General features: G+C 38.3%; 1 protein-coding gene across 1 annotated transcript; it reads right to left on the bottom strand.

Moving 5' to 3' along the window:
• LOC139714540 (partitioning defective 6 homolog beta-like) lies at positions 1 to 27,261 on the bottom strand. Its single transcript, XM_071626232.1, has 3 exons — positions 27,082 to 27,261; positions 3,142 to 3,364; positions 1 to 1,050 (listed from the first exon to the last, which is right to left on the bottom strand). Exons 1-3 carry the CDS (start codon positions 27,178 to 27,180, stop codon positions 233 to 235), a joined length of 1,140 nt encoding a protein of 379 aa, XP_071482333.1. The 5' UTR covers positions 27,181 to 27,261; the 3' UTR covers positions 1 to 232.

The raw sequence follows: 27,261 nt of genomic DNA, 5'->3' as shown, positions 1-27,261 counted from the left end.
TCACAGCCAAGGCCACACGCATAGCAGCTATTTTCACTGAATACAGCCAGCTTGGGTCCTCACAACATAGACTTGTTCTCACTCACACCATTATGGCAAAGGTTATTCTTGTCACATATAAATCCTCAAATGAATGAATCTTGAAGCTGCTTTCTCCCCTCTTCCACTGGAAATATTAATAGCAAGAATGTTTTGTTCTGTCTTTGTTCAGACACGCAACGTGCCTTGCACCTCATAGTGTGCATTCTTCATTGTCACTGGTGACGAGCGCTTCTTGGTCGTCTGGCGGATGTTTGATCTTCACCGGAGGTTGCCTGATCTCTTCATGCGGCGCGCTCTTGTCCTTCCGAAGGCTCCCCTTGTCTCCGCCACCTAAGAGGTAGCTCTTGTCACCTTTGGACTCTTTGGTCTCCTCGCTATTGACCTCGCCTCCCTCGCCAGACTGAGGATCGTTTGTGTGGTCGTGCACCTCGTCCTCGTCGCTGAGTTCATCCAGACTGCCCAGACTCGCCATGGACTGTGACAACGCCGGCGAGACGCCGAGGGAGGAGGGCTTCTTCTTGGAGAGCGTGTTGCGCTGGTTGGCAGGCTTCACAGTAATGATGAGGTTGGCGCTGTTGGCCACCATCATATCAGTCACTTGGTCTAGGTTCTTGCCCGACACCTCAATACCATTCACCTCTAAGACCTCATCGTTGACTCCCAGCAGTCCCGTGCTCTCGGCCAAACCTCCAGGCACCAGGCGCGAGATGAAGATGCCGGGAACCTTCTCCAGACCGTGTGGTGTGACCCGCATGCTGGTTCCGTCTCGGATGTAGAAACCAAGCGGCTTGTCCGAGCCGTGCTTGTGGAGCTTGACTCGGCGATGCGTCTGCGGCACGATGTCGACGTCGATGATGGCCGAGACCCTACGGAAGTCCTGCGGGAGGCCGATGGCCTTGAATGGCTTTATCGGCTTTGGCGTCGTGTTGACTTGAAGGTACTGTGTGATCTTGTTCTTTCTCCTGGGTATTGTGTTCCCAAATGTGACCGTGCTCTCATTCACCTCATCTGTGTGAAAATGATAACACCAAATTAGTGATAAGTCTGGACAAATATTACTCAGGCCTTCAACAAAAATCAAAGGAATGAGATTGACATTCACATTAATACACATCTTGTAATATTTATGTTAAGTCAGCACATTTAGGGGAAACTGTAATAACATTCACAACACTCTAATGATGACTTAGTGGGCAGATCTATAGCTCTAGTGCTTTCAATTATGTGAATACAAACTTGTAACAGATTTGAATAGTTAATAAAATGCCTTGCATCACATTTGAAGAAAACAGAAATCAAACTTTCCCAACCTCACCTTCACTGTTTTGATCAATGGGGAAAATACTTTTAACAAAGTTCTGTACAATCCTATGTGAAAAAACCTGCTACACACAAGAAATTTTGTATAGCAGTCTTTTCAAAATGCATAGCAAACTGTGATGCGATACCAGAAAAATTACTCCCTGCAACTAAAAAGTTGCAGCTACAGTACAGCTAGATTTGTTCATGGACTCTGTGGGCGCTATTTCTGACATATTCAGAATGGAACCCTCTGACATGAACATTTTTCTTGTATCATCTCAAATAGAGTGCAGATTAACTCTTTATGTGCCATGTTCGCACGCCCAGTTCAGTCAACGGCGTGCCAGCTTCGCATATTCTGCTCAAACGCGCAAACTCACCCAAATTGATCAATAAATCGCCAAATGTCACAGTATAATGAAAGCGTTTCTCGTAATTCCGTTCCTCTGTTACATAGCTTGCATTTTATGTGGTGATTGATTAGCAAGTGGTGTTCCCTAGTCAATTTGGGTCTACATTACAAGTTTCTGTAACTGTTTTGTGTACAATGTTCATGCCTTTACAGTAAAGTAGCTACTGATCATTTTATAGAAAAAAGACAGAGAGATTTGTCATACAATTTGCATCAAATCAAAGCTTGGCATTTTCTGTACAACTTTTGCTCACTACATGTTCAACTTAACAGAAATTTATAAAAGTTACACAGATTTTAAAAACAGAATGTTTTCTCAAAGCATGACTAGGTTGGTGTCTCAGAATAATGTGGCACAAAGAGGGTTTCCATCATGGCACATAAAGAGTTAAAGAGGATGAAGGGCATGGGATATATGCACAAACAATGCAAAGGATCTTCTACAGGGTCAATACATTTGAATCACAAAATCCACTGTAAGCTGCTTATTCCAGCAACCAGAAGAGAAAATCTTGATGGCTGAATAAAAGAGAAGGGAGTTAGCCCTGTGCAAAGTCCATCATGGAGTTAGCAGCCTTCTGGTTCTTGGTGAATGACAGAAAGATTTTTAGTTACCAGTATGGACTGCAGCAATCATGTTCTTCTATTTGGGAAATAGGCAAAAATGATACGTCAACCAGAAGGTCATGAACAGTAATTTGAGAGTCAAGTCACTCCACAATCATTAAGTTAAAAAAAAAAAAAGTCAAGATACCTTCACATGACCAGTGCTCAGCACATAACTTTTTTGTTAAACATCAAATTTTCATGTCCCCAAAAAAGAATGTAGTGTCCCAAAGTAAAACCAAGCCCACTTCATCACTAATAGTAAAAGCATCGGCCACAAGCACAAACTACTGTACATTGTAGGTACAATGTATAGAGCAATTTTAACTGGCTACATCATCACACTAGCACAGAGGGCTTTGACGAAAAAAAGTGCCTGGATCTTTACATGTACTTGATCTATAACTGAAAGCCACAAGAGGGATACACTGCCACACACAGGGGAGGTAGTTTCTTTTTCAGGAATTTTGATGGCTAAAGATGAGTCATTGTAGAGACTTGGGGTGGTCATTGAGTCGTGTCAAGGGTTGCTTTTGTCACTACAAAATTGCCTTTGGTCTAAAATGCATTCCAACATCATTATAAATAATCAATAATTCTCTATTGTGTGATGAAACACTATTCATTAAAGCCAACTTGAACATAAAGATTTCTTTTATGGTGACCTGGCAAAAAGTAATATTTCTTTTTAAATACCAGGTATACTGAGATACATTTATTGGTCATATATCTTACTGTTCTTGTTTTTTCTTTGAGTTTACAAAGGAGGAGCTTCATACCTTTCTTCTGGATGACCACCCTGAGGGGAGGTTTGGAGGATGTGAGAGCTTTCAGATAGTTGTCATCATTGTTGATGGGAAGCAGGTCACCCTGTGGGTCTGTGTAGCCGACGAGGAATGGCACGTCGTTTAGTCTGTGCATGCGCTCCAGGAACGTGTAGAAGTCTTCGAATGTCGCGACTTTGTTCGGGTTGATGGTGAACCGCCGAAACTCTGCATCAAGCTGTATGTGAAAAGGAAGCGGGTTGAAAGATTATCAACCATCTATGAATGGACAATTTGCAGGCGATGATTGTAAAATAATAAGTCAGAAGTAAAGTTCATGAAACTAACATGGAGCTCAGGTACTGATACAGTCACCCCTGCTTAATCAGGATGGGTCCGGAGACAAGCTTTTTTAATGTTTAGGTGGTGCTCCCACTCAGTTCCCGATTATCCAGTGAGCACTGTACTATATCATAATCAAAAACACATACATAAATCAAAAGGAATTAAGTATGCACACAACTATTATGTCTGAAAATATTCATTTATAAACTGTCTATCAAAATTTTACAGGTAAAGGCAGTCCAATGATAAACTCCAAAAGTTTTCAACTACTAGGCCTAATTCAAAATGTTGTGATGGGAATTAGTATTTCTTTAGCTCACAAGTTACTATCGACAGTGACATGCACTGTGTTATGAGATGAATGAATGTACAGTCGTCATGCTTTCTTTAATAAAAATCAAGGTACTTTACACAACACAAACAATTAACAATAGCTGGACACGTGCACAAACACATGCACACAATTACCCCCAAAGAACCTCTACACTAAAGGCTCTGCCTATATTTTATGTGGAAAAATCCTACACGCAACTGCAGTTCTGCATCATAAGAGCACTGGACACAGCTTTGCTTAACACATAATTGTAACATATGACAGGGCCATTTCAAAATGTACACAACAGTTTACATGTACATCAATGAAACTCAAACATATTACATTCTATTAGCTGTACTTGCACCTCACACTTCATACATACAGCTGTACGTCAACATGGAAACAGAACAATAACATACACATTATCAATCAGACAATCAGTACTGATATTAACAAAGACAATGTGGTTCCCAATATTCATCATACAAGTAGAATGTCAAACTCTGGAATTTGAGGAATGTCTGTGAGTCCGCCCCACAACCACCACCATGCATGCAGCAGTGGTAAGTGTACAGTATGTAATACAATGCTAATTTCCTTGTGCTTGTGTGTGTGTGTGTGTGTGTGTGTGTGTGTGTGTGTTTGACTGAATGTGTGTATATGTGTGTCTGTACTGTACAGCTACAGCCATCCCCTTCAGCTACACACACATTACTCATTCAGGTGTGAAAAAAACCCCAAAACATTGTATGTACCGGTACATACATGTAATGCATGCATGCATTTGTACACATGACACATTGGGCATTGTACTGACCACTGAAAAGCTTGCAACTGAATTCTATTTCTAGTGTAAAATAATAAAATATGTGTACTTTCATTCCTTATCTGATAGAGTTCATTCATCATTGAGTCCAGACTGTCTACTCAGGTACAAGAAAGTCACATATTTGATTGTGAGAGGCACATGCATCTCTGCATTAGTAGATTGTTCCTTAGAGTACTGGTATTTGATAATCATACACTATAAAAGGACTCTATCTTGTGAATTACACATCAAGAGAAAGTTCAAAATCAAAGGCAGTGTTTGTGCAGTAGTCCCATGTTCGAAGAGAGTACTCCCAACACACAAGATGGACAATCCTGATGGACAATTTTGTCGGGATGTTTCTAGAAAATATTATCTGTTATTTTCATGAACTTTTTTAATTAATTCACCTTATCGTTCCATAATTTCATCTGCATCGTCCCTTTAAGTCCAGCTATCATCCACCCCTCCCCCCTCAATAGTTTCAAGCTGATACAGGTACCTGAAGGCCAACACAACTTAAATATTTATTGCACTTTTGCAGAGATAACACTGGTGACCCTCTTGGTGATGTTTACAACCTGGTGGTTAGCTGGAGGTCGCTCCAAGGAATGTGTCAGCAAGATGTAAATCTCCACAGGTCTTGCACCCTGAGTGAAAATATACATACAAGGTATGTACAAAGGATACATACTACATTGTATAGTATGTACAAACCAACTGTTTAGATTTTGCATTTTGGTGTCCCCTTTGTCCCCCCCCCCCCCCCCCCCCCCAACACACACACACACACACAGAGGATGGAATACTGAAAGAAAGGGTTTGGTAGCCATGTGTCTTCATGCAACAGCTGTCAGTCAAAAGAGTTTGTCAAGGTACTGCAAGTACATTTTGTAAGGAGAATTATCCAAGAGAATAGGCCTATTTTATCCAAGAGAATAGGCCTATTTACAAACACAGTCACGGGAATGGAAATTCCAGTGAGTTGTAACAGAGACACCTTTGAGCATGTGACTTGACTTGAAGTTATAACACACTATTTGGGCATATTGTACACTGCATTTATCCACTTTTATTTCTTAAAGCAAGTCATGCTAGTCATCTTCATCGGAAATATGATGATTCAAATCCCCGTAAAGCCTGCACATCACCTTGTACTTTCTGATGGACTACACACAGTCGTTCCATGACAATAAATGCCATGTTCATTGAAATTGTACATTTTATGTAGACCAGATAATAATGTGGAAATAAAACTGTTGCTAATGATCTCTTGCTGTGAGATATTGAAATAACACACACACACAAACACATCCACACAAGCAAACACATATTGTATCTGCTTGCATTGTTTTCCTGTTGATGAACAAGGTTGAGTTTAAGTTTTGATAACATTAACAATGAGGGGAAAAACTCAACTGCCCTCTATCAGAAGCAAACTCCATGCTGCTATATTTAGTATAATTTTTTTTTTTCATGTGTTGATATTTAAAAACAAGTAATACAGGAGATTACTGGAGAAGGTTCACTTTCTCGGTGACACTTTCCATGCAAAAATCAACGTTGCAGTAATAATTCATGCTGTGATTGTGAAGACATCCAAGATTTTCACATCTTGCACTGGCTGATTTCTCACCAGACAAAATCTGGCTCAGCTGGTTATGTGAATTTTAAACCTCTCTTGCTTCTTCAAATAAAAGGAAGAAGAAATGGAAGAAGTAGGGCTATGTAGACAGTAGATAGTATGCTCAGTTTTTCTGCAGACGGCTTTACCTGGGCCAGTGACAGTGGTGCAGCATGTCTCTGCATGCTACTAGCCACGCACAGATCAAACTTCTGACTCTCAAGTTCAAAGGTCAGCGTTACTCCCCTGACACAGGGGCAGAGACAATGCAATATGCAGGGTATTACAGCACAGCAGGAATGCCACCAGCTATTTCATGCCAAATGCAATGGATATATGCTAGGTGTTCAGGTAACCCCCCAACCACTCACCCTCCCCTACCCCCCCCCCCCCCTTCAACGGTGATATATACACTTACAGTGTAATCATAACAAATCTTTGCACAGAGGGAGTTATTTTTCCCAAATGATTGCCTGCGCAATAGCGGAGTACGCTTTCACCAATACATGGAAAACCATGAGGACTTGTAATAGTACGTGGGTAATTGACCAACTTTCACTTTCAACATGGAATTGGCTTTCAGTTTAATTGAGGGTGCAGTCCAACCCAACAACATAACAAAAGACATGGGTATCACATGTTGTCATGACGATTATTTTTGTGTGTGTGTGCTTTGATATTTCGAAGAATATGATTCTAGTAATAGGCATATATTCTTGATGGCCTTATAATGGTATGATCACTTTACTTTATAATTTTGTTAATTCATTTAAGCAAAACTCAATCATATAGATACCTAAAAGGCTGTGAATTGACACATGATTAACCATGACAGCGTATGAGTTAAAGACAAAGTTTGAATGTAAAAATGAAAGAAATGAGGATTAATATGATTTTTAATAACTTTGAAGAGAAAATGTAACTTTCAGTACTTTTACAATAGGCAAAGGATAAATGCTGATTTTTCCTGAAGCTTTAAAATCATTACACATAAATTTGCATCATGCACTGCAGAAAAATATGTATTTGCTACATGTAGCTTTCATGTGTGTGTGTGTGTGTGTGTGTGTGTGTGTGTGTGTGTAGGTATGAAAGTGCTACAAAGAGGTACAGTGTAGGACCTACAGCTGTACATGTAGCCATGCTTTACTTAGATAACAAGTAGGCCCTACACATGATTACTTCTAGTAACATTTGTGATTTGCTTTCCCTACCAAATCAACCTACAAATGAGAATTTGATCAACAGAACAGTTAAAATATGTGGCATTTCATATTTTTGTCTCAAATACAGTAGCTGATGAATCAGTAATACCAATATTCAGAATATTGCAGAAATCAAGTCTAACACTGCAAAATTATGATCTATTTGAAGGGAAACATGTGTAATATTTCTCAATGAAATCACTTCATACACACATCGTCACAAATACAATGGGCAGGGCTAGGATTCCACTCCACAACTGCCTACATACATTGTAGTGTATTGTATTCTAAGCAGAAACATGATCAATATTGACATGATAAACAAATGCAAAATGTCACACAATTTGAAACCAATGCCGAGCGTTTGAGGATGAAGACACAATTTACACATTGTGCCTGCAGAATGCATTCATTCAAACGGAAGCCAAACAGAGATCCTCTTCAATACCCCATCCCAGTGCATTACATGTATAGAATGTACAAAGTACACAATAAATCCCCCTTGAACATTTGCACACTGATCAAAACACAATGATCCCCATATACAGTAACTGATCATTGAAAGGGAAACACTTTTAAACAGATCATGACGTTTAGGCCTACAGCATTCGTGTTTATAGCACTGTGTTGCCTCATGAAAAACTAGCATGAAGTCATGCGGAAGAAACCGGGACTGATGTTCAAGATGAATTTGCTCAAGCTTGATGTAAAGCTCAGCTGCACATCTGTTTTATAGTTGATGACAGACAATTTCAATGTGTGGAGTTACTGCCATATGGCAATTCTACAACTCAATTTAATAAGTAGGATTCAATTTGCACACATAAATGTTGTACTTTGATATTCATCACTGACACAGTGCACAGTTGTTGATGTGACATCTCAGGTGGTGTGAAAATAAAACCTATTAATTTTCCAGCAGAAAATTTAATTAATTTCCATAAAAGATATTTCATGGAAGCTGCTCACTGATGCACTTTTTCACAAAAGTTGGTAGGCTTTTAATACCCTTAATGCAACTTTTTTTCTCTCTCTCTCTTTCTAGACTGTCACAAGTACACATTTCTGTGTGCTAATAGAGAGAACTTACCTCTCCTGAATCTAAATAATGTGATAATAATGATGATAATAATAATAATAATAATAATAATTATTATTATTATTATTATTATTATTATTATTATTATTATCATTTTTTAATATTATTATCTTTTTCCTATTATTATTATTATCATCATCATTATCATTATTATTATTATTATCATTATCATCATCATCATCATCATCATCATTATTATTATTTTCAGTTTCAGTTATAAACTGTAATGTGGGGGTTTTTTGTGTGAAAGTGCACACCTGTGTTCTTCCTTTTGTGGGAATTTGCTGCAGCATATTGTTGACAATCTATTCACTTGGTTGCTCATGGATGAATTGTATGTGGTATAAATACTACAGTTAATTCCAACTGGCACAGCTATCTTGTGTACAGTTGATCTCTGAAATTGCTACTGTACGTCAATAAAATAACCTCTCAATGACCCCTGCAAACTTGCTGGCTCATTTGACATCTAAAATATCTTTCATCAAAAGAGCATCCCACCCCCATTCCTTTCTTTTTGCATTCAAGGAAACTACATGTCTCAAAGAAAAAAACCTGAAGATAATGGCATATTCATAACAAAAATAAACACCATGATGTAATGTATGTACAGTGTGTATACAAGCCAACATTATCATCATGACTGAATAGGAATTTTACAGATAATCGCAAAGCAAATATTCACTCTTCACAGAATCCCCCTTTTCACACCTTTGAGCAAAATCATAGAGGCTTAGTCTTTAATCCCATGCCAACCACTCCAATTTCATGATATCTTTTCAATTTTGTAAATGGGCCTACATTGTGTGTCCTCTCACATGGCGCTTGCTTGAGAAGAGGTGTTGGTGCCATTGATCAGGTGAACTCTAACAAGGGATGGTCAAGGGTAGGACAAGGCCACAATCAATGCCGCCCTGAGTGTGATAGCTTTGTTTCATTCACAAACCACTGTGCAAACATTTGCCGGAGCCTGCCATAATGAAGGTGATTCATACCACTGTACGGCCAACAAAAAAAGAAGACACAAGACGGGTAGGTGCCTATGTACAGAAACCATCAAAATGACCACCACAGGTTTTTCCCATTGTTGCTGGGTGTTTTTTTTTCTGTGTGTGTTTTTCTTATATTTGTTTATCTATTTTGTTTGTTGAGGCATATTCAGGGGAGGAGGATGAACAGGGGAGGCATTCATTTCTTTCCTATCACACATTATACACCTTCAGAGAAAGAGGTGAATGACATCTAACCCTGTGAGGTTTACCCCAAGTGACTGGTACTAGACAGTGAATGGTGTCAACTGGCAAAAACGTTACACATTTGAGAATTAAGGTTTCTGGGACAAACACTGAACTATGGCTTTCTATACGTGTAGCTCAGTCAGTAGAGCATCGGGCTAGCAATCCACAGGTCTGGGGTTCGAATCCCGATGGAATCACATTTTCTTTGCTCATTTTTCCACATAAAGAAGCACGGGAAGGAGAAAGAGGAGAGGGAGGAGGAGGAGGAAAAGGAAAAGAAGATCATTAAGAAGGTACATGTACAGTTGTACATGTACTTTGTACAGGTTCCATTATAGGCCTATAATGCGAACCCCCTCACTCTCTCAGCTATTTCAAACTTTGTATATATGACAAGTTCCAACTATGGTGCAGCTTCACTTGATGAAGATCATGCTGTATCACTGCAGGGAGGTGGGAACCTCCTGATCACTGCAATCAGTCGACCATACGTGAACACAAATCTCTGAAAATTGTCCCCAAAGCTGATAAGTAGTAGCATGCAAAGACTTACATATTGTATACGGATTATATAAATCTTGAGTATTATATCATTTCATAGATGTTCCTCAATCATAATGGCAGTTTCATAACTTGCATGACTGCATCGGTGGTAGTTTATACATACATGTATGTACTTCCTGAATTAGGCCCTACCTTTCTGACAGGGTGTACAGTAGGCTACACGTAGTACACTTGTGTATAGCACAACTTGTTTGTACATTCAAAGGATTTCTGCTTTGAATTAAAACTTTTTGTACGGTCTATATGGCCTACATTGTACATGTACATGTACAGTGTAGGCCTACATGTGCAATGTTCATATTTGATGAGTCAGAATAAACATCTCAAACACACAAAAATTGGCAATGTCTGAAATGTCAATTTGAGTCATGTGACAAGGCAACAATCTTACAGTGGCAATCAAACCAAGAAAATTGCTTTTACTAGAAAAAAGGCACAAATGTATTGGCTTCATCATATTGGTTTCTGAACAAACAGCAACAGTGAGGTACACAAAAATCATTCAGTGGATAATTTGCCAAACAGGAAGCCCGACACAGAATATCATAATGGATGAGAAACAAAGTTCACCTAAACCCTGTGTGGGATAATGCAATTCATTTCAACTGCTCGTTTTTGTCCCCTGTCAGATTGCTTCAGTGGCATTGAGACAGTATAATAATCTACCACATACAGTGTACCATTGTTTCCACATTCAGTAGTGTTGCAGAGGAATGCTGCACACACTCCCATCAGTGCACTATTGGCCCTCGGTTGAGAGTCATGCTCCACTGGGCTCTAGCAATGCAGTAGGCACTGTGTATGAAAAAAGAGCTTTGTGCCGAGTGTCAGCCATTTCCTACACTTAAAACCAGCAACCTGTTCCAATTCAACACAACGCAAAAGACAAGGGTGCAAACACACAACTGTAACTAAATTACAGCTTTGCTTTGCAAGTCTACCTCCTTCTTTCTAAAGCAAATGAGCATCCACTACATGATTCCATTGTTACCAGGGAAATTCATCGCCATAACGTCATTCCAAATAAAGATCGTTGAAAAGCCAAGCATCAGATCAGCAAAACGTATTCATGACTGTTGAAATACTTCAAGGTGTATCGAAAGTCATATCTTGAGAGGTCCTCTAATATAAACCTTCATAAAGCCATCCTAATCACAATTTGATTTATGGGCACACATAATGAAAAAAAAATTGAGTTTTTTATAGTATGTGTTGCACCTACAAGTACAGGGTATCGTTCTCAAATCTGGAAAAAATAAGAACACCTCAATGCCTTGTAGATGCATCTTGAAAAATAATGTACAATCAAAATATTGTTAGACATGTAATTATGAAGTGACAGTTCTTGCACACACAATAATAGAACAATTTTTTTTTTTTTTTTGCAACTGATTGATAAATTGCCCTACATCGACGTAAATGAGCACTGAATTGATCAGTGTTTTAGTAGTAGCCATGATAAAAAATCATGGACGTACATACTCGAGCAGGATTCGAACCTACGACCTCCTGATCACCAATTTTTTTTTTTTTCAAGAGACATTAACATGACCAAGTCAACAACTCTAATGTCAACCACTGGATTCTATCTTCTAAAGATGACTTGCTGGGATTTGAATACATGTGTATCTGAGCATCATCACTAAAATCTTCAAAAGTTAAACTTCTTTACAGAAATCAGTGATTTTGCTGCATACACAATGTAAGTGAGAAATTATGCATTTCTCATGGGTACAATAGATCTCCTACAAATGTTGTGTAGGATCTACGTCACTATCTGAAGGACCTAAACTGATGTGCCCTGTAGTGTAGTTGGTAACCTGTTCAGTTCACTATACATGTACATGGCAACAGCTCATGGTTTCCAATATAAAACTAAAAATTTCATGATCCATGAAAGCCCTCCCTTGAAAAAACAAGTTTAGTTGAAATGAATAGCATGTCACACACACACATTTTATATGCTGGGACTTCCCCTGTTGCTTCATATCATAACCCCCCCCCCCCCCACATCCAAAACGTCAGTGCTAAAGTATGTAGGTCACTTTTGCTTCTGTGTGCAGTACTACATTGTACTGGGGGGGGGGGGGGGGATAGACAACATTTGTCTTTGCCAGTCTTTCCCGCTGAGAGTTTCGAGAAACAGGATTTCCACGAGGCAAAATGATCCTCAACATTTCAAAAATCAAAGTCCATACAAGTTAATATGACACAATTGATCTACATTGTAGAGTTCTAATTTGTATCTACTGTTATAAGTTCTAATACATGTAATTATTGTATCATATTAAACCAAAGACAGTATTCATTCTTGCACATGCACTTTTACAGCCTTGAGAATTTACTGAATGCTCCTCATTTTCCATGCCTCAATCCAATCAGAAACTATAATCATGATCAAAGATGGTACCTGGAATTTCAACTTGATACTTGGTAAAGATGCCAAACATTTTGTGGGTATGATACATATTGGGACTTGTCAGACAATTTGGCAAGTGGTTGAATGCACAACTGAAAACAGTAGAGACAAAATGAGAAATAAATGTCATCCTTTTTCAGAATGAAATTTAAAAATTTCTAACCTGGAGATGCTGTCAACAGTGCATATATTGTGTTCATAGGGAAGCAACATTTTTCGTGAGTTGCCAATTTCAGTACTATCAGTAGCATCACAAAAGTCACAAATAGATTACATATTCTGTATACTGTATATGCAATATGTACATTTGGACAATATCCTGTAAAATGATGAATGCTCGTGTGCATTTGAATTTCGTGAATTTTGCGAGAGCAAAGATTTGTGAACTTTAAATGCACGCCAAAGTTCTTGTTTACACTACATGCATTGAATGTTAGAGGCAACTCATGAAAATGTAATGCTGCAAAGAAGGCAGTTGGCTCCAATTCGTGAAAATTTAATGCCATGAAAATATTGGGTTTTACAGTAGTGTGACAAACACTGCAAGTGTTTTGCATGAAGGTTTACAATACAACAAATCATAACACAAGTTTGTTTGTTTTTTAAACTGCACTGTGGTGAGTGTGATTTTCTGCTAATATTGCAGAGTTGTCATGTTTTTGGATGGATTTTGGCACATGTGCCAGCAAAATTTAGCTGTAATGTCATGTTTTGCCAATTAATGTCACGATTTTCCCATGTCAGAATTCATGGCCCTCCTCAAAACACAAGTCGGCTGTTCTACGGCTTCCCAATCTTGGGAAAAACCTCCACATTTTCCTCGCCACTTCCCAAGAATTCCTGCCTGTCGGAGAATCCCTGTAGATTTGAGTCGGGACAGGAACAAAGCCTGCACACAAGGGTCAGCAATTTCGCACAATGGGAAAACAACAAAAGCCCAAAGTCTCCCATGTGATGACAACAGTGATACCCGGCCAGGGACCATAAAGAACTCACTGTGTGTCTTTTTTCGACCACAGCGGGTTAAATTCCTATTCAATCATGCGGGCTGTGGTGGCAGCAGTGTGTGTATATGGCCATTGTTGGCACCAGCTCTGTTCGGAAATTGTCATCTTCTCGTGTTTAAAACACATACTTTGTGTAGATTGTACTTTTCCAGCATTCATTTTGTTTGGATTTCTTTGTAAAAATGTACATAATAGCCATTCAACAAGTACACACAGTTGAGGAATGCAGTACAACGGGTCCCTTTCTGTACGATCAACTGTAACTGGGTTTAATGAGAGGTGACTCACAATACTGTGGAAAAACATCACAGGCAAACTCTATAAAGGCAATTAGACTGAGAGCAAAGTGTGGGAGTTGCCCGAAAGCAAAACAGGCTCTCCGTGATGAAGCGCAGATTTGATTGATATTGAAAAGGCGGTCATTTCCTATCGACTGTTTCATCAAATGAGCGACATCAAAACTTTGTCGAGAGGACAACTGTACTATTTCTGTGATACAGAAGAATTGAGAACATGTACTGAAAATCATTACACACTACTGAATAAGTCGGGATATTTTCTGATTTTTTTTAGACTGCACATCGCAACCAACATGTACTGTATCATGCACTCCACAGATGATGTCAACATAGCGACAATTATGACAACACGTGCACGTACACACATAGTGAATGGCTGCATTAACACAATGCATGCAGATTTTACGGTAATGAAATACAGCCTTGATATACAATTTGTACAGGCCACAGTATCATATCCCTGCCATTGGTTCTATCACAATAATTACAGAGATATTTAATACACATTCACTTGAGATCAAAACTACTAGTACTAGCAATACTGTACTTATGGTAGTGTGGCTGATGTGAAATATGCGTTATGTAGCATGTTTTCTTTGACCATATAACAAGTACCAGTACACTACAAAACAAATTAAAACCTTTAACAAACAAGTTTTGACGGCAAGCAGATTCACACTGGATTATTCTGCCAGAGCAAATATTACAATACTGAAATACAGATTTCTTTCTCATTTTCTTTTGCCAATGTAAACACACCATTTGTTGTGAATATCTGAGTTACTTTGATTGCATAATTCAAAGATTCTAGTGAATCTGCTAAGTATAAAAGGAGGCATCAGATTTGTGTCCTATGTGACCATAGTAAAAGAAAGAGGTGGGAGTATATTCAGTGCAAAAATGAATCTAACGCAATGCTTCCAGCATCTCTGCATAGCACAAGTTAAAGGTCCTGTTTACCTTTGGGAGCAGTGATTAAAAAAATGTTCAAGATATCACATTTGATGCATTGTATGTGTACGTCTGTTGTATCACAAAACATCCTACCATATATTTATTTTTTTTTGCAATAAAGCCTAAAATATAAGGATATCAGTATTTTTCTCATTAAACCGTAACTGTTGACGGTTAAGATGGAAACACTTTTATTATACAGTGTAACTACAATGTATTGTTTACATTTTGTGTATTTAACAACACTTAATTATACGGATTCAAATTTTTACAGTGGTTGTTTCTATCCTTACATGTTAACTCACATTTTAGAACTATTTTAAAGGGATCGTATAGTTCTGGTTGAGATAATTTCAGATTTCTGAAATTTTTTGGTGAGATAATGAGAAACCACTTTAATACAAAATATGAAAGAGCATGTAATTCCATGAGGAATTCAAAGTTTACTTGATGAAAATTGGTTTTGAAATGGCTGAGATATCCAAAACAGAGTGATTCTAATAAAGTGTGAGACCCACATTTTATTACGATCGCTTTGTTTTACTTTGTTTTTGGATATTTCAGTCATTCCAAACCCGATTTTCATCACATAAACTTTGAATTCCTCTAAAAATGGTTACATGCTCTGTACTATAATGTAGCTTTTCTTGGTATCTCGCAAAAAGTGAAAAGCCCAATTCTCATCTCCACCAATACTGCACCATCCCTTTAAAGCACTAATGCTGGGTTTTTGTTTCTTCTGCAAATCGTGAATTATGCCTATAATGGAGAAAAAACAAGACTACAAACATCAAAGTGGGTGATGTGATAAGAGCGTGACACCTTGCAAGAGGTTTACTTATCAGGATTCCAAGAACTTTAACCTGACCGAGATTGTCTTCTGTCCTTCACACACACTATGCACAATACTGTGTATCTGTGTTGACAAAGGGCTTTTGTCAACAGAATTACCCAACTGGGGTAAGCTATAATGGAAGCCATAATATCTAAGGAATTTATTGATCAGAGACTACAGAGTACAGCATCTTTCATTGATGGTACATTGCAATGTATCATGATATGGGGTCTCTGGTTCCTGATTTGCACTGACTTGCAAAAACTTGTTTGACTCGTCGTCAAGACATGCAATATTATTATGTACTGTATGCCAACTTGTATGACAGGTCAACATGTTATACAATTATAAGATGCTATAACTGTGGTAATCTAATCTCGCTCATTCATCTCAGATAAACTGAAAATGAAATGGAAGAAACAGTACGGTATGTAACCTCTACAAAAAATCAAAGGGAAGTTCCATCCTGATATTAAATTGTAGGTTGCTTTGTTCAAAAACACAAATAGGTCCTGAGCAGCTCTACATTTCGTTTGTATAAAAAATCACAAATTTTCGTTGTTCTCACAAGAAAAAAAAAAATTATTAAGATGTTTTTGGTAGGGCCAAAGTAAATAATATGTTGGTTTCCGGTAACATGACCTCAAGAACAGTGGGTCGGAAGGTAGGGGGAAAATTATATTTTTTGATTTTTCGAAAAAATTTTACCCTTTCTACAGAAAAATCTGGTTTCTGTTTCAATGTGAACGTGTACGTGTGTAATGTGTATGTACCATAGTAAAATAACGAAGCATACCATGTATGTTTTAAATGTATGTCTGTGTGGTACGTATCGGTATCTTTCACACATGTACCGTATCGTATCAGCAGACCTAGCTCTGCAGCATACGTTACAGGAACATATGCAAGTCGCACAATATTGCAATGCATACACAGTCATCTAAATGCATTTTATACCATACACACATGCATGGCATTATGTAAAAAATGTATCGGGTACGCTATACGGTACTTCGCAGTAAATTGCGTGCAGTAAAGCAAGTGGCCCTTGATTCGACAGGGTTCCATGAATCAACCACTCTTACAAATAAAAATTCACTGAAATTCAAGAATAAAAAACGGCGCATATCAAGTGCGAAATTCAAACTATGCAACTATCTCCACACGTGTTCCGAAGAGCACAACAGTGGGCCACGTCGCCAGACCCCCGAAATCATTGTCGAACTATCCCGGGTCAACTCGCACAAGCAGTTCAACGGGTAAGTAACAGGTACTGTAAGTAAAGTTGCATAGCAACACATATAGACTTGTTTCATTACAAGTTTTGAAGTTACTAGTCCGTTTATCTGCATTGTATCTATACAGCAAGTACACTTACAGACATGTTTGCAGCCGTTTCTGAGATAACTTGGGCGTTTACGCGATATTTATATTTTGCATGCCACCCGTGCCAGAATTTGCTGTATCACCAGTGTTCGATTGTAACGTGTTGTGAATGTGTTGAATCTCTCGCACAGCGTGCGAGTACATGGATAGTACCGCGCTCTCGTAGTGCGATGTACTACAGTATGTGGGCCTATACAGTTTCGCCCGTGCATAGCACGCGCGCTAATACATTCACATAGGCAGGGCGAGCGCACGGCGCGGTACGTCGCGCATGTTGGGACGAATAATGAATACAGGGGGCCGAACGATGGTTGCAGCGCATCTATGAGGATAAAATTTACCGGGTTGGCACCTTTAGGTCGGGTCGGTCGGGTTACCGCAAACCAAAATATTTTTTTCCTTGGCCTACAGATGTAGATAAGAGTTACCCGTTTTTGCATGTTCTTCTCACTAGATTCAAGTTCTGTCTGCGACAAAATGAGAAAAATGAAAATTAGTGAAATTTGGGTACAAATAAATTGAGAGAGCTGCTCAACACCTACAGTACATCACACAGAGTTGCCAATTTGTCTTACTCTTGAAACTCTATCAGTTAATAACTTTTTGGTGTGTCTGATTTCCTCTCCCCCTCCCCCCCCCCCCAATTTTCACTGATCTACAATTTGTACTTTTCTGATTTTTCTGTTTTCAAACAAAGCAACATAATATCAGGATGGGCCTTCCATTTAAAACCCTGCAAAATTATGGCATATTGATCACTTTACTTTTTAATACTAATCATCAATTTAAACCCAAACTGTATAAAATATCATTATTGTACCTCACATTGTGTTAAATAATCTCCCTTTAACCACTTGATATTTAGTAAAGTCTGCAGTAGCATGTTCCACTGGGACTCTTGACCAAGACTTCTCATCCCATCTCTAGAGATCACTTTTGTCTTTTTCGTGGTGAGCAAGTAAGTGCTCAAAACATGGTCTACTGTAGCATACAATTGTAGATCTGACAAATCTTTCGTAGGAATCCTACAAAATTGTTTGGGCTTCTGACTGCTAAACTTCACTAATGCAGTGGGCTCTACAATCTGTAAGTCAGAATAAGTTTCAATGGCCCCGTCACAGAGTTATTAAAGGGATGGTATACATAGTACATGTATGTATTATAGTAAATGTGGCAGGTGAGTCTGATTGCGCACTGGCTTATACAGCATAGGACCATCCATTTTATTCTTATTTCTCAAAAATTTTAATAGATACACACAACATCAGCGCAACAGCTTCTCGTGTAATACACTGTACAATATAGTTCCATAGTTTTCCCCACTTTAGATTTTATACAATAACCCAGAAATCCTACCTTATAGCACTTGATATCAAATTTTAGACCAAAAAAAAAAAAAAAAAAATCTCAGCATCGAACTGCTCTACACACTGTTCAAACTGGCAAGGATTAAGAAACATTACAATTGCCGATGAATCATGTTAACAATAAACATTTGTAACCCCACTTGGCCATTAAATGATCTGATATGCATGGACTGGGAAAGTTTACACTTAAGTGACATTGCATCTAGTTGGAATTACTTTGTACTCTTACTTGAACACAGAAATATGAACAGAACTTTGCTTTTAAGTACCGGTACATACAATTGTACCTTACACCTGTAGTTTCTCTTGGAATGTCCTAGAACTCAAAATTAAGTTCAGGTCCAGTCAAACATATCTGTTGTCATGTTATTTGACAAGTTGGTTCAGCAACTGTGGAGTGTAAACTGTGAATAGGACAAGTTGAAGGCCCAAAGGTTTAAAGACACTGTGGCTCAATCTAAACTACTTGAGCTTGACTGAGCTGTACATTGATGTTCAAATGGGGGAGGGGGATACTCCAGCATTGTACAAATGTACACAAGTTTGAACATTACCAGTAATTTTTATACACATCAGTGGTGTGATAAATGTAATGTACCTGTAAAACATACTACCTGTATTATATAGCTACATAGTATTTGACTCCACCAAGCTAGCACCTTTAAGTTGTACTCAAACGGGATACAAAACTGTAATGAAAGAAAATCTACGGTATATACAACTTGTACATCTTCATGTATTATCTGAGACACACTGACCTACACTGAATATGATGTTCTAGTGACCCTGTTAATGGCAAATCTAAAAGAACATTCCACAAGGTTTTCACAGGCAACAGTCCATCACTACAGTGTGTAATTTCGAGTATAAAAACACAAAACTTTATTTATATGGATGTGGATAAACATGTAGGGTAAAACCACTTGCTCTGAAGATCTGCACACAATTTGTACATGTATGTCCCCCCCCACTCCAGATCATACGTAAAGCATACATTGTGTACATGTAAATGTAATAACATGGTCCAAAGCAATGAAGTTTGTTAGTACTCTTGATCCATAGCTTTTGTTTTACTGGTGAGCCTCATCTCTATATTTTGTGTATCTTTTTTTTCCAAATATTTATAACATACAGAGTACACAGTACTACATATACAATGTATTGTAGTAGATACTCTCTACCACAAATTTTGATACTGTATTTCTGAAACTCTGTTTCATCACTTCGGAATATGTTTCTTGATTTCCAGTTTTGTAGCATATTAATCATGGTGAGTGAACATAGATTGTACTAGTCTCTTGATAAACCATTCCAACAGCCTTTCAGCAGGGCCTGAGCATGTTTTGTATGTGACCGTGCATCACAAAACAAACAAAAAGTCGCAGCCCTTGATTTTACATGAGGACTCAAGGTGAAATGGGCCAACTGAGTCAATCTTGAGTTTTTCATATTTTCTGAAAGAGCTATCCTTCTTCTACATTATTCTTTAGTTTTGGATCATAACATGAATGGGAAAGTGTGTTTTCAGCAGTTTTTCTACAACCCTTTTAGGGTGGAGAGTAGAATGATCAGGTATGTCTTAGAGGCCCCTTTTCACTTCTTGAAATCCTTTGCACACTCTTTACTTTCAAGTCTAGGTAATAACTTTTGAATGGATAATGCTAATGCTCTGAAAGTTGGTATTAATCATGGACAAAATGTGTTAATAGAGCATGCCCAATTTCAGCTTAATCTGATAATCTCTTCATTGTTGTTGCTCCAGTGGTTTACATCCTGTGTTTTGTCCCTTTCATCACACAGCTACAGTTGTACATGTGTAGCATGGCTTGGTAAAAATTAAGCACTTGAATAGACCCTGTACTTCAGAGCCTCTTTTCTCAGTTCACACTTTTCCAGAGTGTGTGTTTTCTTTCCAGTATTTAGACAGGTTAGGAGAGTCCATTTGAGTTGAGTTATACATCATTTTAAAGCTTAGAGTCTACTCTTTCAGAATTTACCCTGAACTAAAAATCCATGTCCGGGGACTTTTTGTTGGTTTTGTGATGCAAGGTCACATATTATATGGCAAGTCCAAGACAATGCGCGCGTTACGTATGGGACATTCAGAGACTTTTATGACCTGAAAAATAGTGTTAATGGCCTTTGATCATATTGAACTTCATCATGGTGATTGATATCTAGGAGAAGTATAAACATGTAAAAAATTGAGAAAAATGACCTTGACAATTATATTCTAGAAGAGAAAATATGTGCCGTTACGTATGGGACCAGAAAACTTTTGTTTTTTTGAACATTTTTTTCAACCTCAAAACTCTCTGAAAGTATTTCATTCTACAACTTGTAACTCACTGTGATGAAAGTCACAACACTCAAGATTATCACAGGTAAGTTTCATGTCATTAGGCAAAAAGCTCTAATTACAGGTTCTAATTAAAGACAGGCATAACATGTTACGTATGGGACAGTTACGTATGGGACAGTTTGTCCCCCATTCATTTAGTGTGTGAAGAACCATGTTTATAGGTATTTCGCATAATTATTGTAGTAAAATCAGTTGAAACTACTCAAATACTGATCCAGATTGTCAAGGAAACATTATTCCCTGAATATTCACCATCATAATCATATTCAATCATATTTTTATATTTTTATGACCAACCCGAGTATGCATGCCCTTTGTCCCCCATTCGTTTAGTGTGTGGAGAACCAGTTTATATGGGTATTTTGCAAAATTATTTTGCAAAATACCCATAAACACATTTTTGCATAATCACTGAGGTAGAATCAGTTGAAATTACTCAAATGCTGTTCCAGATTGACAAGGGAACAATATTCCCCATATATTTACCATCATAATCATATTTAATCATATTCTATATTTTTTATGACCAACCTGAGTATGTATGCCCTATTTTTATCAGGATAGTTACTACTAAAAAATTGAATAGTTTAAAGTGTTTACTTCCATTGATGAAGGGCAGTTTGCCATTTAGTTTCAATAAAAAATGACTTGACACAAGAAATATTAATTTTAATAAATAAGCAATACCTGCTGCGTGGAACCCCTGTGATCGAGTAGATATATGATGTCTGTCTAGCAGTCAGGTCATTGATTTGAGTCACACCTCAGTACAGCATGTATGTATACCCATGAATTTTGTCGTGGCTACTATTGAAACTGAATAAGGACAATTTGTGTATCACTTGCTATAAAAAAGAATGATTTTACTTTATATATTTTTTTGTATATATCACAACCATTTCAAATTGGATCTCCGTCACATAAACTTTGAATTCCTCTAGTCTTAGGATTGTATGCTCTTTAGTAATTCATATAATTGGTTTCCAATCATCTCATTAAATGTTGAAAACTGAATCCCCATTTCTACAAAAACTATACCATCCCTTTAATGCTGATTTTTCATTTTGTATTTTGCCATTTTCCCCTCCCCCTTTCTGAAAATTGTTCAGTCAAGTACATGCATTGTTTCAAGTGTCTAAAACTCAAAAAGTAGCTACAATGTTGGGATGCTTTCTTCAGGATGATTTACCATTTGTGTACTGAGAGACCTTCCCAGCTAGCTACATGCATTCACATGCAGTATGTATGAGGATGTCCCATACGTAACGCATTTGTCCCATACGTAACATTATTTCAATGCCTAATAGAATATATTTCTTTTACTGTTTTTTCTTTTTTTCTATGGTATTCAATTTCTCTAAACAATAAATTAGAACTTTCCAAAAGGGCATTAAAATATCCTTAGCAATTTTAGAAAAAACCTAAAAAAATGACCTCAATTTGTTACGTATGGGACATCTCATGATAGGACACGAGCTAATTTGCATTTAATCATTTGCATAATCCCTAAATTTTTATACCAAGTTAAACTATTTGATGAACTTCTTATGTCCACATATTAATCACATATCATTTGCTTTCCTTTGAATTAATATGAATTTTTATAAATGTCCCATACGTAACGCTGTGTTTCACATTTATGCAAATGAAGCCCTTGAAATTTGCATAAACTTACATAATATCATTTTTTCCTCCATGGAAATCAAAACTTCAACTCATAAGCTTCAAAATGATACCAAACATGTCAATATTGAGCAAAGATGAAATTTTGCCTTCTGAGGGGACCTTATCTTGGACTTGCCCATATTCATTTTGTAAAAATTAATGTGGAATGTATAGCAAGAAGTGAAATCAAAATACAATAAGAAAGAGGGGAGCCTGTAAATGTGTGTGATTGTATGTGTATTATACATTGTACAGAATGCAGGCAGCTTGAAGCCAGTACATTGTAGGCATGATACCAACCAGACTGCATGACATACTGTAATGTTCCCTGCCCTGAGGAGACGTCATCTGTACAATCAGTTAACTATGACATCACATAATATGACTACATGTACACTGTACGACCTCCATGTTCTCTGTGTTCAAAAGACACTAGCAGCACTTCTCATTAGTGTAGACTACTACACTGTAGGTAGTGTGTCCATGCAAGTAGAGGTGAAGGTGAAGTACAAACACAGTTACACACAATTGTGAGCAAGATTTTATATTTGAACTTTGTTTGTCAGCTTGTCATTGTTATTGTTGTGATGGTCATTTACAATGCAGTATGCACTAGAGGAATCTGTCACACACATAAATTTCTCACAGAAATAAGCCAAAACAAAAATGACATGTCATGTGTGTGTCCAATCTGTAACTAGTCATTCCCCTCTGGCTTTGAGTGATGATCACAGGAACATGTACTTCCAAAGGGTGTAACATAAAGTACATTGTACTTCCAAAGGGTGTAACATAAAGTACATTGTACAAGTATAACTTCATTTCCATCTTATTCTTCAAGTTGTCAGTGTATTGTAGTGACTGGCGTACATCTGGTTCATGAAATATGTGTACATGTAGTGACACATTGAGTATTCATAGTTTTGAGAAGACAGTACCCAATGATGATTGTCTCTGTACATGAAAAGTATTAAAGTCATCATATGAAATGAATGGTGAATAAGATGTGACATTGTCAATGACCATGCCATTCAGCTAATTGGCAATCATCCGCTGGCACTAGCTTCTTTAGGATACACAGTGGTGATTGTTTGTCATCCTATGGTACACTTTTGTATGTATTGTACATTATATGCTCAGTATTACGATAGTAATAGCATTGGTAATACTCTTCATTAAATAGAAAAAAATGTTCTGAATTAATAACATCATATATTTGATAATATTTTATTGTATTACGGTACCCATTATGTCATTAGAATATCATCAATGTTGATGGACTGAGCATGACAAGCTCACTGCTGTGCAGCAAGTATGTGACCCCGTTTACAGTGCGGGGCTGGGCCGAGCCGCGGCCGAACCACGGATGAGCCCCGCAATTTTGTCCGATTACACTGCCGGGCTCGGAAGCGCTTCTGATTCAAACCTTTCAATGTTTTGTTGTAGTGGCGCTCTGCTTGTAAACAAATGCAATTTGGTATTGTCTGGTTTTCAAACCCTTTGCCAACTGAATTCCATGACGACAAAGTCGCCATTCTGGCAAAGGCCTTTGCCGAAGGAAAAAATCCTTTGCAGGACAAAACCACCTTAAACTTTACTAGTTTTCAACGTTGAGGGGGTTAATATCCTGAATAGTGAAATAGTACAGGCAGAGGGTTTGGAAGCCACACTAAAATTGGCCGCGCATTTGGCCCAGATTGCGTTTACACTGAGAAAAGGCCGGGCTCGGCCGCGGCTCGGCCACGGCCGAGACCACCTCCAGAGCGTGGCCAAATGCGAGGCCAAAATGCATTTGGCCTTTTGCGCATTTACACTGAAATGAAGGTGGGCTCGGCCGCGGCCGAGCCTCACACTGTAAACGTGGTCTCAGTCTGTGTGACATATTTTGTGTATGAACAGTTGAAGACAGGAATTACAGTTCCATCCAATGAGACTCAAGAGCGCTTCTACCCTTTTCTCCTGCGTACCGGTACTGATGGTCTTCTTTCCCAGCAAACATGCAGACCACCTTTGTCATACTATCACTCTTTGTTTAATAGTAAGAACAGGGTATCACATACTGTAACTATCAAACCAGACAGCTTGACACATTTACATTGGCTTCATTAGGGCTACAGGCTAAACAGGACGTATAATGGGTAACATGGAAAGTGAGACATATACTGGACATTGTGTAGAACGGTTGGCCTTGGATGAGTGGTATCACCTCACATTCTAGACCCATGGTAGACTGTGACATACACATTGTAGGCCTACATACAGACTGTTAAACATTGTAAGTTCTGCAGTATGTATCATCCATGACTAGTGTTAGTGATGTGTATGACAGGCTAGATATACAGCCACATGCATGTGACAAGACTGTACCCATGGCTGGAGAGGTTGGATTCAGCCACATCACTTTGCTATAACTTAGTATAAGCTACTATTTTCGTGAATCACTGTTGGAGTGGGAATCCAGAAACACATGAAAATGTCGCCATGCGCTTAGGTAAAAGTCCACTTATGACAGCATCAGTGTCACTTAACGAAAATAACATCTCGCGAAAATGCCTGTGATCTCCTCATTCCTGAATATATCTGTATGCGAAAAATAATTACAGCATACTGTATGTACATCACACTACGGTACCTCATTAAAGCGAAGAGAATAACCTTTACTTCTTGTACCTTGCAGACTATTTTATTTTCTTTCTTGGTGGTTTTCACTTAATTCTCGCCATCATTTTTTTCTTTTTTGTAAGATGGATTTCAAATTGAGGAAAGACTTCTGTACATGTACAGTATATCCCCCTTCCCCACTTATTTTTCAATGTCACTTTACCACTACCCTACCCTTGCTAGCTTACGCACGGATGCACGCATTCACAGTCCCACAAATATTTGGCAAAGTGATAATGCATGAGTTAGGGTGGGGGACATAAGGAAGTCTTCCCCAAACTGATAGCAAAGTAATGATTGTTGGGGCACTTGCATATCTAATTCCAATCAATCAATCAGTTACTGTGATTTCTGCAGGCATCCGGCAATATTTTTAAATTAACATTTGGCAAATTTCTGATTGCCAAAGACAGTTGGTTTACAGTGCGTCAGTGGCAATGTTGTGAAGCTGAAACGTGTCAGAATATATTTCTGTTGTAAGAGAGGTACACTTGTAAGATAAGATAAAATAAGTGCCATAGTTGGGCCGTAACACTACTGCCCAACCCCTGGATTGCCCAACCCCTGGATTGCCAATTGGATATTTCATACACAACATAGGCCTACTAACCGTTAAAGCAGGTATGGTTGGACCTACTACTCATCGACCGCCTAATGTTTATTTGCTTGATAAGAATATTTAACACTGAAATTCACGTAAAAAACTTGACCTACTGTACGTGATTGAGAAAATCCAGCTCTATCAAATGCCCTTGTTCCCTTTTCGATTCGAAGTTTCAGTGCAAAACTATCGCCGACGAACTTGCGTGGCCTCGTTTCAGCTCCCCGCGGTAACGCTCGTTATTAGGATCAACCGCTGTTTTTGCATTGACAATGCACGCAAACCGAGTTGTATTGAACACCGTGTTGTATGAAGCTTTTTAGAAACTTCCATAGATATTACATTGTGCTGTCATTACAATTCGGTGAAAATATTAATTCGAAATTTTGTCCTTGATTAAAACCATTAATGAACAGTGAATTTTCACGTTTTCCCACACCATCATCATCAACATTCAAAGCCAATCCATTTTTATGTGCTTTGCGCGCAGAGAAGTGCGTACTATGTGTTCAGTGCGCCAATTAATACACGGTCGATTTAAAAGAAGGTGGTCGATAAGTAGTAGGGCTATCATACTATCCGGGTCTAGAAAATGTGGCAACATTACATTTAAGATTTACACTAGATCTTTCTATATGTCACTAGATAGACCCAAACAAAACAACAACAAAAACAACAACAACAACGATTGGTGATCATGGTCTAGTAAGTAGAACAAAAATCAAGAATTTCTAGAATCTAGCGTTAGTGACTGTTTCTCCAAACAAGGCTGAACATTCACCTCATTTGAATAGATCTAGTATTCTAGAACTGAGATCTCTACTCTACTAGGGCTAGGCTAGTAATCTCTATAATAATATACGTAACATTAGATTCTAGTAATGACAGAATATTGCTCTTGAACATCATGTAAATAAATCTGCTCTTGGTCGGGGCTTCCTGTTCAGAATGAAGCCATTCCACATGATCGGTTTATTGCCTGTGTCACCGGGGACGCCCTTTTGACCATTGACACCGCTATGCTATGCCAATGCAATGGCTATGCAGTTATGCTACTGCGATACGGCGAACTGTCATCCCACTGCCACTGCACTGCACTCTGGCACTAGCTAGCTGCACCTGCACTAAACGTGACGTGAACACAGTACAAAACACACGAGCCCGTAACTACAGCACAAGTTTACGTACTAAGCAACTCACCTTGCTCTTGATTTCTTTCAAACCTTTAGCCCATCTGTTGCTCCCATTGAGCATTGCCGTAGATCCATTTTTTGCCATCATGCCCACCGAGTCCCGCATTTGTTGCGGGAAATTATAAGTCCACAAATTTCTAAATTCTGAGTGCAGATTTCTGGCCGTTGTAATGAATACTCAGATCAC

This window comes from Diadema antillarum, unplaced genomic scaffold (genome assembly GCF_040938485.1).
Source record: "Diadema antillarum isolate AM-2024a unplaced genomic scaffold, OU_Dant_1.0 seq00002310_RagTag, whole genome shotgun sequence".
NCBI classification, from domain to species: Eukaryota; Metazoa; Echinodermata; class Echinoidea; order Diadematoida; family Diadematidae; genus Diadema; species Diadema antillarum.
This window is presented reverse-complemented; position numbering and strand designations above follow the sequence as displayed.

What these genes read in the sequence shown, in the direction of transcription:
- LOC139714540 (XM_071626232.1), bottom strand. Translation starts at nt 27,180, where the DNA reads ATGCGGGACTCGGTGGGCATGATGGCAAAAAATGGATCTACGGCAATG. An exon ending in TGAAAGAAATCAAGAGCAAG is followed by an intron (nt 3,365 to 27,081) that starts GTGAGTTGCTTA and finishes TTTCACATACAG; the next exon opens with CTTGATGCAGAGTTTCGGCG. An exon ending in GGTGGTCATCCAGAAGAAAG is followed by an intron (nt 1,051 to 3,141) that starts GTATGAAGCTCC and finishes ATTTTCACACAG; the next exon opens with ATGAGGTGAATGAGAGCACG.